The 17,124-nt window shown below is 36.9% G+C and overlaps 1 protein-coding gene across 2 annotated transcripts in view; it reads right to left on the bottom strand.

The window, feature by feature from the left end:
* Positions 1–17,124, bottom strand: part of SHB (SH2 domain containing adaptor protein B) — a 143,680-nt gene that overhangs the window by 42,069 nt on the left and 84,487 nt on the right. For both annotated transcript variants that reach the window (XM_087716319.1, XM_014062452.2), the window contains exons 4-5: positions 7,049–7,223; positions 6,332–6,451 (exon numbers count right to left, since the gene is read on the bottom strand). In XM_087716319.1, coding sequence (XP_087572445.1) covers positions 6,332–6,451; positions 7,049–7,223 — 295 coding nt within the window. The remainder of the gene's footprint in view (positions 1–6,331; positions 6,452–7,048; positions 7,224–17,124) is intronic.

The raw sequence follows: 17,124 nt of genomic DNA, 5'->3' as shown, positions 1-17,124 counted from the left end.
AGGACTGCTCATAGCAATAAAAGCAGATATTTAATTGCTTTAAAATATATTTTTTTAAATCATCTTTGGTCCTAAAGAGTGAATTATGAAATGATTTAATTCAACAAATGCCTTTACTTTAAGCATTGTTAAAAAAAACCAAATACATAAACTTGCCATTTTTGCCCTTTGAACGCAAAGCCCATTTGTTTGATGTATAAGCTAAGGAAAAGTATCTTGGCTATTTTTTTTTTTTAGTTTAGCCATCTTGGGGCAAATGAACCAAACCATACTGTGTGGAGAAAGGGGAGGAAACACTGAGCAAACAATTGCTTATCAGTCCTTTTGAAAACAATTTAAATCAAACATTTGCCTAATTTCTATTTGTCAAAATCCATTGCCAGAAATGGACCAGAGAAAGACGACAGTACAGGTGTATCTTCAACTTCCAACCATTCCTTAGTGATTGTTCAAAGTTACAATGCCACTGGAAAAAGTGACTTATCAATTGTTTTTCACAATTATGACTGTTGCAGCTTCCTCACGTGACCAACATTCGGATGTTTGGCAAATGGCTCATATTTATGATGGCTGCGGTGCCCTAAGGTCAGGTTTTGCCATTTTTGTGCCGTCAATGGGGAAGCTAGATTCACTTAACAACCATGTTACTAACTTAACAACTGTAGTAATTCACTTAACAACAATGGGCAAGAAAGGGCATAAAATGGGGCAAAACTTGCTTAACAACTGTCTTGCCTACAACACAAATTTTTGGACTCAATTGTGATCCTGAGTCGAGGATTACATGTAAAATGTTAGTATTGGAACTTGGACTGTAAAATCTTTCCACTTTGTAAGAAATAGACATCTTATATTCTCAATCCTAAATGCTCTCACTCTCCCTTTCTGGTATTGTTCATGTTATCACCTATGTTGCCTGCTTAGAAGACTGCTGAACTAGGGAAATTCACTTCTTTTATAATGGAAAGATGATTTAATTCCACATCTATTCATTTCAGAATAGATACATCAAAAATTCTAACACAGCTGTCAGTTTCAAGTATAAAACTCTGAATTCTTGGCAGGAGTAGTTATTACAACAACATTCTTGTAGGTTTTCTTAGACAAAAGGAATAGGTACTAAAAGTGTTTTAAAATAATCATAGGGAAACTGTTCTAAGTCTTAATGCCTAGTGCAGATCATTGAACTGTTCTCTCAGCGCCAAAGGATTTGAAATTGTACCTAGTAGAGTCTTCATCATAGCTTAATTTTACTTAAGAAAACAATACCAAACATGTTCTCACCCCCAATATGCTTTAGAGGAAGGAGAAATAAAGACTTGCAACATTACTATTTCTCTATAAAACAGATTACAATGTATGGCACTTTTTAAGCATTTCATAAGTGCAAGCTTCCCATCTTGAGCAACAAAGAAACAGTAAAGGCAGAATTTTACCCCTCACTTTGTTTTAGAATAAGGGTTTCAGGTCAGTAACCCAGATGTGTTGGTGGCTATAGAAGTGGTTGGGAATTCTGGGAATATTAGTTTAGTACACCTGGGGTCCATAAGATTGGAGAAGGCTAATTTAGGTGTTTAGTACATGCAGGGATGTGGTGAAACTACCTGTGAGTTAGACTTATAAACAACATTTCTCATATATCTTCTGAACAAAAAAAAATGGAATGATACAGAAACACCAGATGTGCAGAATAGTTCGTAGTTGGTAAGTTACAGATCAATGCTTTTATGCAAAAGCTAAATCTTATTTCTACTGGAAGGATATTCACATTTCCACAATAGAGTCTGCTAAAAGGCCTTTCTGCACAGATTCAAGCACAGTACAATATTGCAGGACTCATTCTCCAACCTATAAAAGAATAAAAGTGAAATCTCCTTCAAAAGCGTGGTAACTTCATGGATATACTTATGAAACTTTCTTCTACTGCTTTTTTTCCTGCACTCATCAGGTTTTGATTTGGGAGATTAATGTTAAGAGTGGGATAAAACAGTTTGCCTTCCTCCTCTTGTCCCCAAAGTGTATTTTCTTTCTATAATCGCAAATCCTTGCAAATTTCAATTCCACTGAAAGAGCAGTCAACCTTCCCCTACCCTCTCAGCTGTTATTGACATTCCAGTCACGCAAGAGACTCTTACCTAAAACCGGATATCAGAAAAAACATGTTGTAAAATAATCAGAGGGCTGAGTGGTACAACAGCAGGAAACACAGTGGGTTTGTTTGGGACCCAACATTTCTTCATGTGGTTGACCTAATAGCCATAGACCACCAGAGAAGAGTTTGAGGGCATCTCTGAAATTGAGTAGAAAAGCCTGAATTCCTTGTACAAAGTCGATACCTTTAGTGAAAATCACTTGATCTATTTTTTTCATGACAAGCTAGTCACCATTTAATAATGCATCACTAAAGACTAAATTATACTCATGCAACCTGTGATCCATTCACATGTTGGCTGTCTAGTCTCTGTGTATGATAGCCCATTAAAGCTGATTAAGTCTTCTGGATTTGCCGTCTTCCTAGAACCGTTCAGTATTTAGAACATACATTGTATTTGACTTAGTAAATGAATGTTGTTGATCCTGCAATGTTTTTTCAACAACCTTTAAGACTCTATTATGTAAGTAACTGGTTCAAAAGGATACTGTAAATGGTGTTGAAAGCCACTGAGAGGACAAAGGAGCACCAAGATGGACGCATTAACCCAACCCTGGCTTGGCCAGAGATCATTAAAAAAATACTACCAATGTTATCTCTATACTGTTCTCTCGCTTGAAACCCAACTGGAACAGTTCCAAATTATCCAACTGATAATTTGATTCACCGTTAATACAGATCCATTCTGAGTGTAAATATAATTAAGAACATTAACATAAAATACATTGGTCTTTTCTGCAAAGAAGCAAAATATATGTAATTTTTTATCTTTGTGTATCTCAGAAAATTAATGAAAAGAAATCTTAAATATACATGAATCTACACTGCAAATAAGCAGAAACTTCTTTTATCAGTTGGAACAGAACATCTGCTTTGGCATTCAATTACAGGGTTCTCTAAGAGATGGGCTCAGGCACCAGATAATTTTTTTGATTTGCTAGCCAGGCCTTGGCAATCAGAGATGAAACACATTATTTAATTGGGTACAGCAACAATCTCTCCTAAGAAACTGGCTTCCTCTGCTGTCTATAAATTTCTGAAACTAATGTTTTAAAATGAGGGGAATCAACAGGAACTAATAATTGGAGAGGTTCTCTGTCCAAGTATTCACTTTGCAGTGAACTCCACATCTGTGCTGAAAGGCTAAGTGCCAACTCAAGCAATTTGTATAAATAGCATGATTGGCCCAACATTGATTTTATTTAGAATTTTGTTTCTGTGAATGACCTTTTCCCTTGTTTTACCTGTTATTCCCTGTCTGAGGTAACCTCTTTTTAAAGGAGAAACAGGGCCAGATTATTTGAAAAATAAATTTCTTATTAAAAAAATCTTTCTAATGGATAAAATTGCACAGCTACCCTTTGTGTTTTCAAAATGTTCATAAGATTTTATTAATTTCTGGGCTTTGAGCAGGATCAACTTTTTATTTTTTTCCCCAGAAATGGGCTTATAGGGACTAATATTAGAGGGCTGAAAATTTCTCTGCTGCATAGATTAGGGTGTGTTGGGAGATTCTTCCTGACTTGTAGCAGCCTATTGAAAGTTTTTATTAGGAAACCTCATTAGGGGTAAAATCATTTCTCTCTCTCTCCCTCTCTCTCTCTTTCTCTCTCTCTCTCTCTCCCCACCCTCCCTTCCTCTGTATCTTTCTTTATCACTATCTCTATATGCCTAATTAAAAGCAATGCATTAATAATTAATGCATTGCTCAACCAAGGCATAGACACTGCTTTCATAATCAACATATGAACAAACAAATGGCGACAACGTGCCTTAATTATCTTAAAGTACAAATCAACATAGAACGAGGTGTAAGACAAAGCGATACAATATCATCTATCCTTTTTTCAGTCTGCCTTGAAGATGTATTTCGTAAACTAGACTGATGGAATAAAAATGATGCCTTTTTAAATTACTTAGTATTTGCAGATCATGTTGTCTTCTTCTCACAAGACCCAGAAGAGCTACAAAGAAATATATAAGGGCTGCACAAAACAGGAGAATCATTTTGGCTTAAAAATAAACCCGAAACAGAGCCAGGTTATGTTTAATAAATTCACCAAAGAAAGAAAAAATATTGTATCTGGAGAAGAACTAGATGTAGTACACCACTAGGTATATCTTGGCCAACGGATCTCAATGGAAAGTGATACAATAAAGAAAATTGAATGGTGTGTTAAATGGGGTTGGCAGGCAAACTAAGCATAATTTTCAAGAAAAACCTTCCCCTTTGCCTGAAGAGAAATGTTTTTGATCAGTGTGCTCTATGTGTTCTAACATATCCCAGTGAAACATGGACACTAACTTCACAATCAATACAAAAGCTACGAATGGCACAAAGACCCATGGAAAGATACATGCTTGGCATTACAAGACAAGATAGAAAGATCTGCACATGGATTAGAGAACAAATGAAAGTGTACGATATCATTGAGAGTAAAAGAATTGAATTCCTTGTACAAAGTTGATGCCCTCACCCTAGCTTGATTTTTACACCTGTGCCTCACCCTACCTCGTACAAACAGATAGTGGGCGGAGCTTAACTAGCACTTATTTTTGGGGTGGGGCTTATATGAGGTGCAGGCATGAAAATTGGCCTAGGGTTCGTTTTTGGGGAAGGTTGTATTTTCGGGAAAACATGGTATATATATTCTTGATTCAGTCCTGAACAAGAAGTGAGCAGGTACATGTTACACTAGTAACTTATTAGGTCTTCCGAACAGATGATACAGCTAACTGGTCATGGTTTGTTTAGTATCTCATTAAATAGGATTCCCAGCTTGCTTCCAGAAGAATGAACCAGAAAAAGGAGACAGTCTATGGTTTGTTAACTATTACTGCAGTTGAGAAAGACAGGATCACCTGCAAAGCTTCTTATCCATAGCTAAGCCAAGATCCTTAAGAGTTCTGATGTGGCAAATCAATCAAATGTATTATTAATAATATAATTTTGCTTATTGCTGATAACAAATAACCTTCCAGTGACTCTAATAATGATAATGGAATGTTACTGTTCCTTTTCCTCAAATACCAGTTTATAGATATTATTAACATGTGATTATAATGTATCTTTGGATTAAAACAATTTTCTTACTTGGATAATTTTCTAAATGTGATCTGATTATATTACTTTTTATTGCTTACTTAAATCACTACTGAACAAAGTTTGGTTTGATGTTAATTAGAAAGAAATAATTCTACGACTATGGGAAGAATAAAACTGGGATTAGTCTAGAGTCTAGACTAATGGTTCTTAGAATCTACAACATTCAGTAAAATATAAGTTGAAGGGGATAGTACATTTTCACTACTACAAATCATAATGCATTCATTCAGTCATATATTTTATTTCCTTCTTCAATTTACAAAGCTGCCATCTCACATTTTGGATATCTTACGGAATGAAGGTTTAAGTATTACAATTGTTCCAATTTGTATTTATATATATTATTGGCTGAAGAAACAAATATCTATATTTTATTTATATCTATATATCTATTTAAAAATCAGATCCTTTGCATATTTATTTAGAAAGGAAATCTTAGTCAATTTAATAGGATTTAATTTTAGGCAAACGCATGACTGATTGCAGTCTAAAAATGTTAGCACTAGTTTTTTAAATGATTACTTAATTTTTTTTCTCATTCTTTTTAATGCAAATCAATGATTTCTCCCTAAGTCGAAAACTTTTTTTCTATTCCACTGCAATTTCCATTGCTTGTTTTACTTGGGGAAATTGTACATGGTAGTTTACCAGTCAATAAAACTAATCTTTTCATTCATTGAATTCAGTGCAATGCAAACTCTTTGTACTTTGTATATGTAAGTTATCTGTCAAAGCAGGGAAAGAGGAGAAAAAACAAACTAAACAATTGCTTTATTAAATGTTGAAAGAAGAAAAGTGTAACAGAAACATTTTAATCAGCAACAAGAGGAGATAAAAACTAAAAACAAAACAGATCTAAACACCCCCCCCCCCCATGTTTGTCCCTGGAGCATTAGAACCAAACCTCAGAAGTGTCACTCAAAGCAATCCAGTCTGACATCTGGAATTCTAAAATTCCTATGAGGCTTGAGGAAGCCTTTTTAATGTCAAGATGAAGGAATGTGTGGTAGCTGTCGCTGCACCCTACAAATCTGCTTAACACTGTGCCTATAATTTGTTTAAAGGATACTTACTTTAAAGAAAGTGAATAGTCATGCTTGCTTGTTTGGCTGTTCCTCACCAGATAACTACATTCTTTACACAAGCGCAAGAGGTTTTCTGCATCTGTCCGACTGATTGCTCCATGATACCATCTACAAAAAATAAAAGCAAGTAACACTTAGAATAAATTCACTTTTAGAGTTTTAAGAGTTTTTTTAAAAAGACATTCCACTGTACTATATGATGTGCAAGACAAAGCAAAGCAATTTTGAGAGATGTGTACTGGTCACAGCCAGGGATGGGCTTCCAAAATTTTAGCAAGGTATTCTCTGTCCAGTTGCTGGGTGGGCATGGCCATAGTGGGCCCGGCCTAGTCGGCATCCTGCACTATAGTGGGTCGGGGCTTTTTGCCTTCCCCAGGCTCCGGAGGTCCTCTGGTGGCTGGAAACAGGCCCGCTTACAGCCTTCCCCAACTTCCGGTAGGCCATTTTTCGCCCTCACTGAGCCTCTGTGCACGCCCTGCACATACCTGCATCCAAAGCGGGCCACGTGGGGACTCCTGGGAGGGGGCAGGGCCAGCCAGGAGTGGGATTGGGAGCTCTCCGAACTGGATGGAATCTTAGTTAGAAGTTCTCCCAAACCCCTGCGAACCCCCAGCAGCCCTCCAAACTCCCAGCAAGTGCAAAATACCACTTTAATGTCAGTTTCTGCTGCCCTGTGTTTCCCTGCACCAAGTATCAGCAACTTACATCTGTTTTTCCAGTGGAATAGTCGGATCCACTCTCTCCCCCAAGATTCCACAGAATTCTGGGCTACCATGTTTGATGGGTTTGAAGCCTCCCCCAGGTGCCCGAAGCTGTCGGCGCCGATCACTTGAAGATGGGGAAGGTGAAGATTGCCTTATCTCTCCCCCGTTGAACTGGGCTGTAAGATATATTCAAAGAAAACGTTACTTTCAAATTAGAAAATACCCAAAGCATTTTAAATATTGAACAGAAATAACAGATTTTAAAATAAATAAAAGTATACTATACACTGTACTATATGGTATGATATGCTATGCTAATATGGTTGCCACTCTCACTGCAGTGACTCTGAGCAAAGCCGCCACAATATGAAGCCATTAAAACATGACATTCAAAACATATAACTCAAAAAGGAATCTCAAGATGATGAGAGTAAAAGCAATAATTACATAATGTAAGAGCACTGCACAACAGAACAACTAGACACAAGAACAGTTTTCCCCGGAACGCCATCACTCTGCTAAACAAATAATTCCCTCAACACTGTCAAACTATTTACTAAGTCTGCATTGCTATTACTATTAATCTTCTCATCAGTCCCATCTCCTCCCACTTATGACTGTATGACTGTAACTTTGTTGCTTGTATCTTTACGATTTATATTGTTTCCTAGTATGATTTGATTGCTTATTTGTACCCTATGACTATCATTAAGTGTTGTACATTATGATTTGTGACACAGAGCATATGCATCAAAGACAAATTCCTTGTGTGTCCAATTATACTTGGCCAATAAAGAATTCTATTCAATTCTATATAACGCAATATAAGAGCAACCCACCCAGGCTTCACTAACTTCATGAACAACCTGCTTGGGAAAACAACCAGGTTTTCAATGTTTTCTAGAAGATGAAGTGGGATTGGGCTCAGTCTAATCTCAGATGGTAAGGTTTAACCAATCTGAACTCCCTGGCTGATAGTTCTTCACTCCATCAAGTGAAACAAAGCGACATTTAAAAAGTATGGTTTTATTTATTCATTTCAGTATAATAGTGGGCTGGCCTTGGAATTTTGGGAGATGTATTCCCATGACACCAAGGCTAAGTCAGGTTGCAGAAGACTGGATTAGCTGGCAGAAAACCAGCCCTCCAATTGCTCTTCCTGGGCCTTTATTTTCTGGCTGTACTTATCCCTGAAAGCCACTTATAAAAACACTTGCTTCTTTTTGTTCTCTGCTGCCTCATCTAGTTGCCTTATTCTGTTATACGCTGGCAGAATGATGCTGGCAGAACAGGCTCAAATAAATAACTAGGGACAGGAGCAATCAGTCCTTTCCAATAAGACATTGAAAGTGATCGTGCATTGTTCTGTTTATGTTTTATATGCTGGTCTTCCTTCTTATCCATCCTTATAAGATGGATCAGCATAAAGTCTGATTTGACTCAAAACACACAATACCAGGAAAATAATAGAGTTAAGCTTAGTGCAGCCTTCTCCAACTACCTCTCTTTTATATATGAAAGAACCACAATTCCTAGAACTATTTATTCAACTCATTGGGAATTCTGATCACTGTAGTCCAGCTCCCCTGGAGGGAATCACTTGAATCCACCAGCAACTAAGCACCTTTTCTCTCAGAAAAGAGAGACACAAAATTCCAAAGATTAATTTTGGAAGAAGATACAAAAAGAGTTACCTTAATTCACAATAATAAATTAAATGTGAGAGAAGGGAGATTGTGAGTCTGTTGCGGTCACATGACTTGTCACTTAACAACCTCATTTTTTAGCAAGGGAAAGATTAACTAAAGATTAAAGGGATAAATTCTATTCAACTTCACAGATTTTTTAATAAAGGGGTCTATTATCAAAGCAAAGTTTGCCATTTACAGAATGTAAACTAAAGATACATAAAGAAAGCAAGCCTGGTATATTATTGTTTCAGGGAGTTAAATGGAATATTTTTTCCTCAACCACCTTCCCACTGGAAGTCCAATACAAAATACATGTGACAAAGGATTAGAATTGCCCTGGTTCTAGTTCTCCTACCATCTGAAAGTTGGATTTCATGGTTCATTACCAAAGAAAGTGCCCAACAAACTAAGGACCAAGAAGTGTGACTTCCATAGCAAACAGGGGCCCTTAAGCAAAACAGAACAACAGAGTTGGAAGGGGCTTTGGAGGACTTCTAGTCCAATCTCCTGCTCAAGCAGGAGACCCTAAACCATTTCAGACAAGCGGCTGTCCAGTCTCTTCTTAAAAGCTTCCAATAATGGAGCACCCATGACTTCAATCCACTAGTTAACTGTTCTCACTGTTGGGAAATTTCTCCTTAGTTCTCCTAAGTTGCTTCTCTCCTTGATTTGTTTCCATTCATTGTTTCTTGTCTTGCCTTCTAATGCTTTGGAGAATAGGTTGACCCACTCTTGTTGGTGGCTGCCCCTCAAATATTGGAACACTGCTATCATGTCACTCCTAGTCTTTCTTTTCACTAGACTAGCCATATCCAATTTCTGCAACTTTTATTCATATATTTTAACCTGCAGTCCCTAAGAAACTTTGTTGCTCTTCTCTGCACTCTTTCCAAAGCCATGGTCCAACATGCAAATGAGAAAAAGTGATAAAGAAAGTAGTCACTAGGCAAAGTTATATGATTCTGTATGATAGTTATTATCTTTGTATTATGGTAACACTATAAATAAAGGCCACAAAAATGACAATCCTGTTAAGAGTACAATTAACCAGGTAAAGACAATCCTATAGGTAATAAAATGTTCACATGCTTTAACTCAGGTTAGAGTTGTTGTTCTGTCTACCTTTAACTCTGTGGGCTCCTGTGAACAGCTGTTTAAGCATTTGAAAATAAAGGTAATTCACTCTTACAAAAGAGTGAATAAAACCTATAAAACCTCTAAATGTTTCCAGCTAGCAATTTCAAACGTGAGGAATACTTTAAAGAAACAAAAGAAAGTTACAACGAACTGTGGAAATCAAATGAAGTTCTCAAAAATCAAGAAGAATCTCCGCTAGAATGGTCTTATCTGTAAAACAAACCCAGAGAGCACTACAAACAATCTGCTGGAAACTTTAACTGACAGTGAAATAACTGGCAACATTGCAGTGTTGCTTATACAGTAATGGTCCATATGGGACAATTTGTCAGTTCTCTAATCTCATGACAAAATACATTGTCTAAAGTATGTAAAAGGAAACCTTGGTGAACTTGAAGTGTTTTGGAACAAAATGCTTTGGAATGATGGAACAAAAATTGAGCTATTCAAGCTACAACCACACAAGAAACGTTGGGAGCAAAAAGGGCAAAACATTTGAGGAAAAGCATACTTTGGCAAACCTTAAGTATAAGAATTACTCTATTATTCTTTGGCAACCAGAAGCATAGGAAATATTGTGGGCATAGAAGAATGATTCAGCCAAACACCAGCATGTTCTTTGCATATAATGCTGAAGTGTTGAAGAAATTGAAGTTGAAAAAAAAGTTTGATATTTCAGCAAGACAACAACCTGAAACATTCTTCCAAATAAACAATGAAGTACTTATAGAGGAAAAAAAGGTATTACAAGGGTCTTCAGAGTCTTCAGACTTGAATGTTATTTAGAATTTGTGAGGAGATGTCAAGCATACAGTGCATGCAAAAAATTCTAAGAATATTTATGAGTCTTAAAATCTCTGCAAGGGAGAGTGGGAAAAAGTACAAAGAGGGAGAATAGGAAGATTCTTTGATGGCTACTTGAAATCCTTGAAAGCTGTTATTTCTGCTCAAAGAGCTATTGCAAAACACTGAGTGAAATATTAGGCTTTTTAATTTTAACCCCGAACCTCATTTATTATGATTGTAATAAATATTTAATTGAGTGAAAAGATTAGAGTGCCATGTGTAGCATTTTTATTTGATTTTCTGAACATAGATAGTAGCTATACATTAGGATTTGAAGAAAAATGTATTTAACATTGTACCATATGGAGCTTGTGTCCGTTTCTGTTTGCTCAAGGATTTATTTAGACATATAATTTGATCAGGGTGCCTACACCTTTACATGTTCAAGTTTATTTTGTCTCGTGACTACGCCAAAAATAGACATGTGTGCTGGTCATTAACACTGATGTAATATCCACATAGGAAGTCTCTTCTAAGGTGACGAGGCAATGAATAACATTATCTGCAATTATGAAATTAAACTATTCTAAGACAAACAGAATAATAATCAAGAAGCAAATATGCTCAACTGGTTCACAAAGTGGAATCAAACTGTAAAAACATATTGTGCAAAATAGCAATATTCTGTAAAGTTGAGAGGTATATGCATAATTCCTTAAAAATATTGCTATAATAATTAAACTACCTACACTGCTAGCAGACAGTAATCCATTTACAATAATCTGTACATAATTAAATGCTACAAGCAATCATTTAATTGGAGAAGTCAGACAAGGAACTCTTGTCAACTCTGTGTGAAGATGATAAGAAAGTTACAGTTTAAAAAACATAATTGCATTAAAAATTTCCCTATGATAGTAATTTTACTATAGAACTCCATCCATTAAATGTGGCATGATTCCAGAGCACTTCCAGATTTTTCAATTGCTAAGGAACAATCTCCTGAATTAAAACTGAAAAGATGTTCTACTTTTATATTATAAATGGTATTAGAATGTATAGAAATACTGCTTGCTGTGCTTCAACATGTTATTGTTCATTGTACATCTCCTGTCTGGAAGACAGCAAGCTTAAAGCCGGGAAGATGTGCCAGAAAGCACAGTTTTCCTAACTGACTGTAATGTGTCTGCATCAGAAGAGAATGAATATTCCTATCCATGGTCATCTGCAGTGGAGGACAAGGAGAGCAAATGATGAAATTTGTGCAACCTTGTGCAAATGTTGTCACTTTCATATTGTGTTAGATGCTAGGGGGAAAAAGTATGTAATCATGGCATCTATACAACGATGAGTAAAAAGAATTACTGCTTTGGTGTCACTGCAGTTTGCTGAGGATACCACTGATTATCATACGTAATGAACGCCTGGAGCAAAATTATTTTCATTAGGGAAACCTGAGAGGAAAAATGAGTGAATTATATGGATACATCTGTCATTTTATGCAGGTATTGAACTCACAGGATGTTTAATTAAAATATATACTGTTACCAACTAGCAGTTATCTTACGGCCTACTACTAATATACTCCAGCTGGCACACCAAATGAGTATTACCAGCTCAGAGCAGAAAACATCTCAGCTTGCCAAAATCCATATGGGGTTTCTACAGATAGAATTATGTCATTCTGAAATGAAAGCTTTATTTTGGAGTAGAACTAAAAATGCATTCTATAATCTTTAAAGGTATAGAGCCACCACCACCAAGAAGATATACATATATGCATACATATATACACATATATACACATACACATACGTGTGTGTATGTGTGTCTAAGCAACAGTATAGTTTTCTCTCTCCCTCGTTATAAAGAACACTCCTTCATTGAGACAAAACTATTTTTCTATGTCTATCTGTGTAGCTTTTTTTCCATTGTTTCATTCCAGCCTTTTCTTCTCTAGAGGCAGTATTGGATTGAATCTCCTAAGGTGATGGGAGTTTTCTAGTCCCATCATTTCCAATATACACTCCAATGAATACATCTCAAGGCCATCAGCTACAGAAAAGTAAACCTAATCTATCAGCTGCAGAAAAGGGACATGGAAGAAGCAGAGAGCTACACCTTCTGCTTTTTCTTAACAAAACATTAATGAAGAAGAAAGGATAGCTTTTATAACAATTCACAAATGTACACTTTCTTACTTAGCCACTTAAATGATTACTGTAAGAAATTCATGTATTGATGTTCTTGGCAAAATCTGAATTGACTGATGTTTTCTCCCAATTATAAAAAAGCTGTGCTAGAATCCCTGCTGATATTTGAAAGTTTGATAATACAAACATTTACATTATTTCAGAATATTATATGAAACTGTCATACATGAAATTAAAGTACATATTAAATATTTTCTACACTAGCTTTTTGCTTAGAACTGCAAAAGACAGAACTTAAAATCTTGGCTGATCTCAGAAAGAGCTAAACTAAGCTAAAATCATATCTAGTTACTACTGCTTGCATAAGAGACCACAACAAAATCCCAAAGTATAGGATAGATTGGGAAATTTAAAAGAAAATCCCCCAAGAAGGCAGTGGCAAAGCAGTTCAATAATGCTTCCAAGAAAAATGTCCACATGGATTACCAAAAACAGTTTTTAGAGATTCTCCTGAGAAATTTCCATTGGGCCAAGAAACAGGCAGAGATACAGTGTTATACGGGTAGGGCAAAAATGGTAGCTTATGTCCTAACTCAGGGGTGTCAAACACAAAGCCCGCAATCCGCATCCAGCCCACAGGGTGCTTAAATCTGGCCCACGGGCCTGCCCTGAAAACAGCAAAGGATCAGCCTGCGGTGCCTCTGCCAGTGAAAACAGAGCTCAGGAGGACCACGCACGGGTCTCCCAGGCTCCATTTTCACTGGCAGAAGGGTGCAGGAGGCTGTTGCGGCCGAAAATGGAGTTTGATGAGTGAATTGAGCTGGCCACACCCACCCTGCTTCAAGTCAACCACAACGTGATGCAGCCCTCAATGAAATCAAGTTTGACATCCCTGTTCTAATCTAATCCAATGATTTATTTAAAAAATACATTTTCTGATTTCTGTCTTCCTCTCATAAACAAAAGTACAGCTACAAAGCCAAAGGATTTTACATATTTTATTATTTACAATTAAAAAAGGGTTTTCAGTATAAAGACTTCAGTATAAGTACTTTGTCTTCTTGCTGTAGGTATTTTGCTACTGTAACAATCACATGTTAAACATTGAGACAGCTATTTCAGTGTCACATCACTATTTTGTCATATATTCCCTCCAGATGAGAAGAAGGGGAAAAAAATCTTGTCTAAATCGCATATAATCATCATCCCACCCTGTTCAAGCATCCACTAACTCTGGAAAATAATCAAAACTAACTTCAAAGAATCTTTATGTTTGGGGTATTAGAATAAAAACTGCAACCAATCTACAGAGTAGCAGTTTAAAAAAAGATAAAACTGTCCACTGTGATGAAAAAAACAATTTTTCAGAATTTTTTAGAAACTGCTTATAATGAAATTTCTAACATGCATTATGCAATAGTGCTGGACTTGAAAGGATGAGTGAATGAAATTAAATGTACATCTCCAATCTTGTCTATTGAAGGTTTCTAAGGGTATGGAGATGCTATGTTACACTGAGACTGTTGGTTTTTCATACCGGAACAATGGATTTTGCAATAATGTTTGTCCTCAGTTTAATTCTGTAGGTTGAGGGAATAATAGAAAAAAAGCAATATCCGATTTTAAAAAGTGAAAAGAATGGCTGCTACTTAAATGGAAAAGAAAAAGGTCACAATAACTATTCTTCTCTTTGAATGTCCATTTACCCTGAGTTAAATTCATATCACTGCACAACCATTTCCAAAGATTCAAAGATTCACTACCATTTCTAAAGATTGTAATTTCTATAAAATTTGTGGGGAAATGCCAGTATTTGGCTTCTGCTTTAAACAAGAGGAGAAAAACATGGTTATCTACTAAACACATATTTGGGATATAACTACTTCAATCGTCCTATGTGGGCAGAATATCAATGCTGGCAGTAGACTTATATGCTTTGCCTATGCTTCTCCAAAGTGCTATGCTTCTCCAAAGCAGAACACCTCTAGTTTTTTTGAATCAAAGTAGCATAATTGCCTTAAATGTAAAGGTAAAGATTCCCCTCACACATATGTGCTAGTTGTTCCTGACTCTAGGGGGTGGTGCTCATCTCAGTTTCAAAGCTGAAGAGTCAGCGCTGTCCAAAAATGTCTCAGTGGTCATGTGACCAGCATGACTAAATGCCGAAGGCGCACGGAACACTGTTACCTTCCCACCAAAGGTGGTTCCTATTTTTCTACTTGCATTTTTATATGCTTTCAAACTGCTAGGTTGGCGGAAGCTGGGACAAGTAATGGGAGATCACTCTGTTACACGGTTCTAGGGATTCAAAGCGCCAAACTGCCGATCTTTCTGATTGACAAGCTCAGCGTCTTAGCCACTGAACCACCGCGTCCCTTAATAATTCTACTTTATGTTGCTGAGGGAATAGTAATAATTGCCTATGTACATATAAATACATATAGCATTCACTTCTGTAAGTAGTGAGCAGAGCAAGGATAAAGTGAGAACGTAACACCCAGAGTTATGATATGTGTGGAAAGAGACAGATAGCAATTTCCACAGCTTAAGTGCTTGAATGGCACCTTATAAGATGCCAGAGGTAAGTATGAAGTTGTTTGGGGTAGACTTTTGCTTTTGCTCATAAATTAATTGTGGATTGGTTCCAAAGAGATGGGACATCAAAAATGGTAACACAATCCATGTAGATTGAACTTTTAGACCTGACTTTCCATTCTGTGATGTTCCATGAGAAGACAGCCAACATTCTACTGTGTGTCTCATTTTCTTTTCACCCCCCAAAATAAGAGCTTGGCCTTATTTTTGGGGAGGTCTTATTATTTTTGAGGTGCAGGAGGTGGCGAGCATGGTCACCTCATGGCTGCTGCTGTGTTGGGCATTGCTGAGCCTGCTGCTCTTTTTGCAGCAGCCATTAGCATGACAGAAAGGGCGCAGTGGCTAGGGTTGTGGGAGCGACCATTAGGTAAGGGCATGTGGGGTGCATGGGGCATGTTCCCCTTCCCTTTCCAACCCCCTCCAGCCTCACCTCCTCACCTCACGTTGTCTGCGTGGCAAGCAACCAGAGGAAATGGCGGGGACCGCTTGGGCATGCGCTTAAATATTTTCAGGGAGAGTTTATATTCAGGGGAGGGCTTATTTTAGTGCATGCATTTAAAAGTCCAATTGGGCTTATTATCTGGGGAGATCTTATTTTTGGGGAAACAGGGTAAGACTATTTGGATCAATCACAATTTCCAGCAGGTGGCATTGGGAACAACACCCTCCACTTAACACAAAGACATGCTCTTTTGTTCTCATTAGAGACAGTTTAGAGCGGAGATTTCAACTGGTGGCCTGCAGTCTGGATGCGTGACGTGCAGGCCATGCTCACCCCAGCTCTGTGAATGGGAAAAAGATTGTGAAGCATCATGTGACAGCAACGTGATGCTGCAAGTTTGACACCCGTGGTTTAGAGAAACTAGGTTGAGTATTGGGGTGAACAATCTGAGGTGCAGCATATATAGGGTCCATAACCCTGACCCTGAATCTTTGAAAAAAGTGAGATAGGTGCTCCTCGTCTGCATTACTAGGTGCATGGATCTATTATGGCTCACTGGTTAAAGTTATTAATTTATGTTCAGGAAATCTAAATTTGTTGATTATGGTAGATAATTAGGAATCAATGTGACAAGGATCATCCTGGCAAAATCTGGAATAATAAGGGTCCTCAAAATAGGTTGTTTTGATGGTGGATTTTGACTGAGTCCACTCAAGCAATACAACTGGTATTGCCGGGAATGTGTTTTCTGAGCAGCCAAGCCCCCTTTTTTCAGTCTGCCAAGACATTTAAATCAAATAACCATTGCCAACCTCTAAAGAACTTGAACAACATTAGCACGTTTAAATGCCTTTCCAACAGCTGTGCCTGAAGGGAAATTTTATACATTTTTTATGACTAAGGCTGCACCCTTGGGAAGGACCCACTTGAATCCATAGCCTATAACCTATTATACTACACCTTCTATAAGGATTCAAGAGGCCATTTCATAACATTGTTATTGGGTGAAGTACCGAAACAATTCTGAATTTTTATGTACAGTTACCATTATCAGATCTGTATGCTTTCTTCAATATGACAACAATTTTTATGCAGCTTGTAAAACTTGCCATGCCTTTATTACCAGGACAACCCACTTATAATTTTACTTAAAATAAAAACAATTTATTTTCTTAATTTGCAGAATTATGGTGAGTGATTACTAAAGAATGAAAACATCATACTATATTTTTATGGTTTTTATTTTTATAATAAAGCTATCACTTTTTAAAAA

This window comes from Thamnophis sirtalis, unplaced genomic scaffold (genome assembly GCF_051295495.1).
Source record: "Thamnophis sirtalis isolate CommonGarterSnake01/CBP01778 unplaced genomic scaffold, rThaSir2_p1.2 scaffold_5, whole genome shotgun sequence".
In the NCBI taxonomy this organism is placed as follows: domain Eukaryota; kingdom Metazoa; phylum Chordata; class Lepidosauria; order Squamata; family Natricidae; genus Thamnophis; species Thamnophis sirtalis.
The sequence above is the reverse complement of the archived record's forward strand: the minus strand, read 5'-3'. Positions and strand labels throughout refer to the sequence as shown.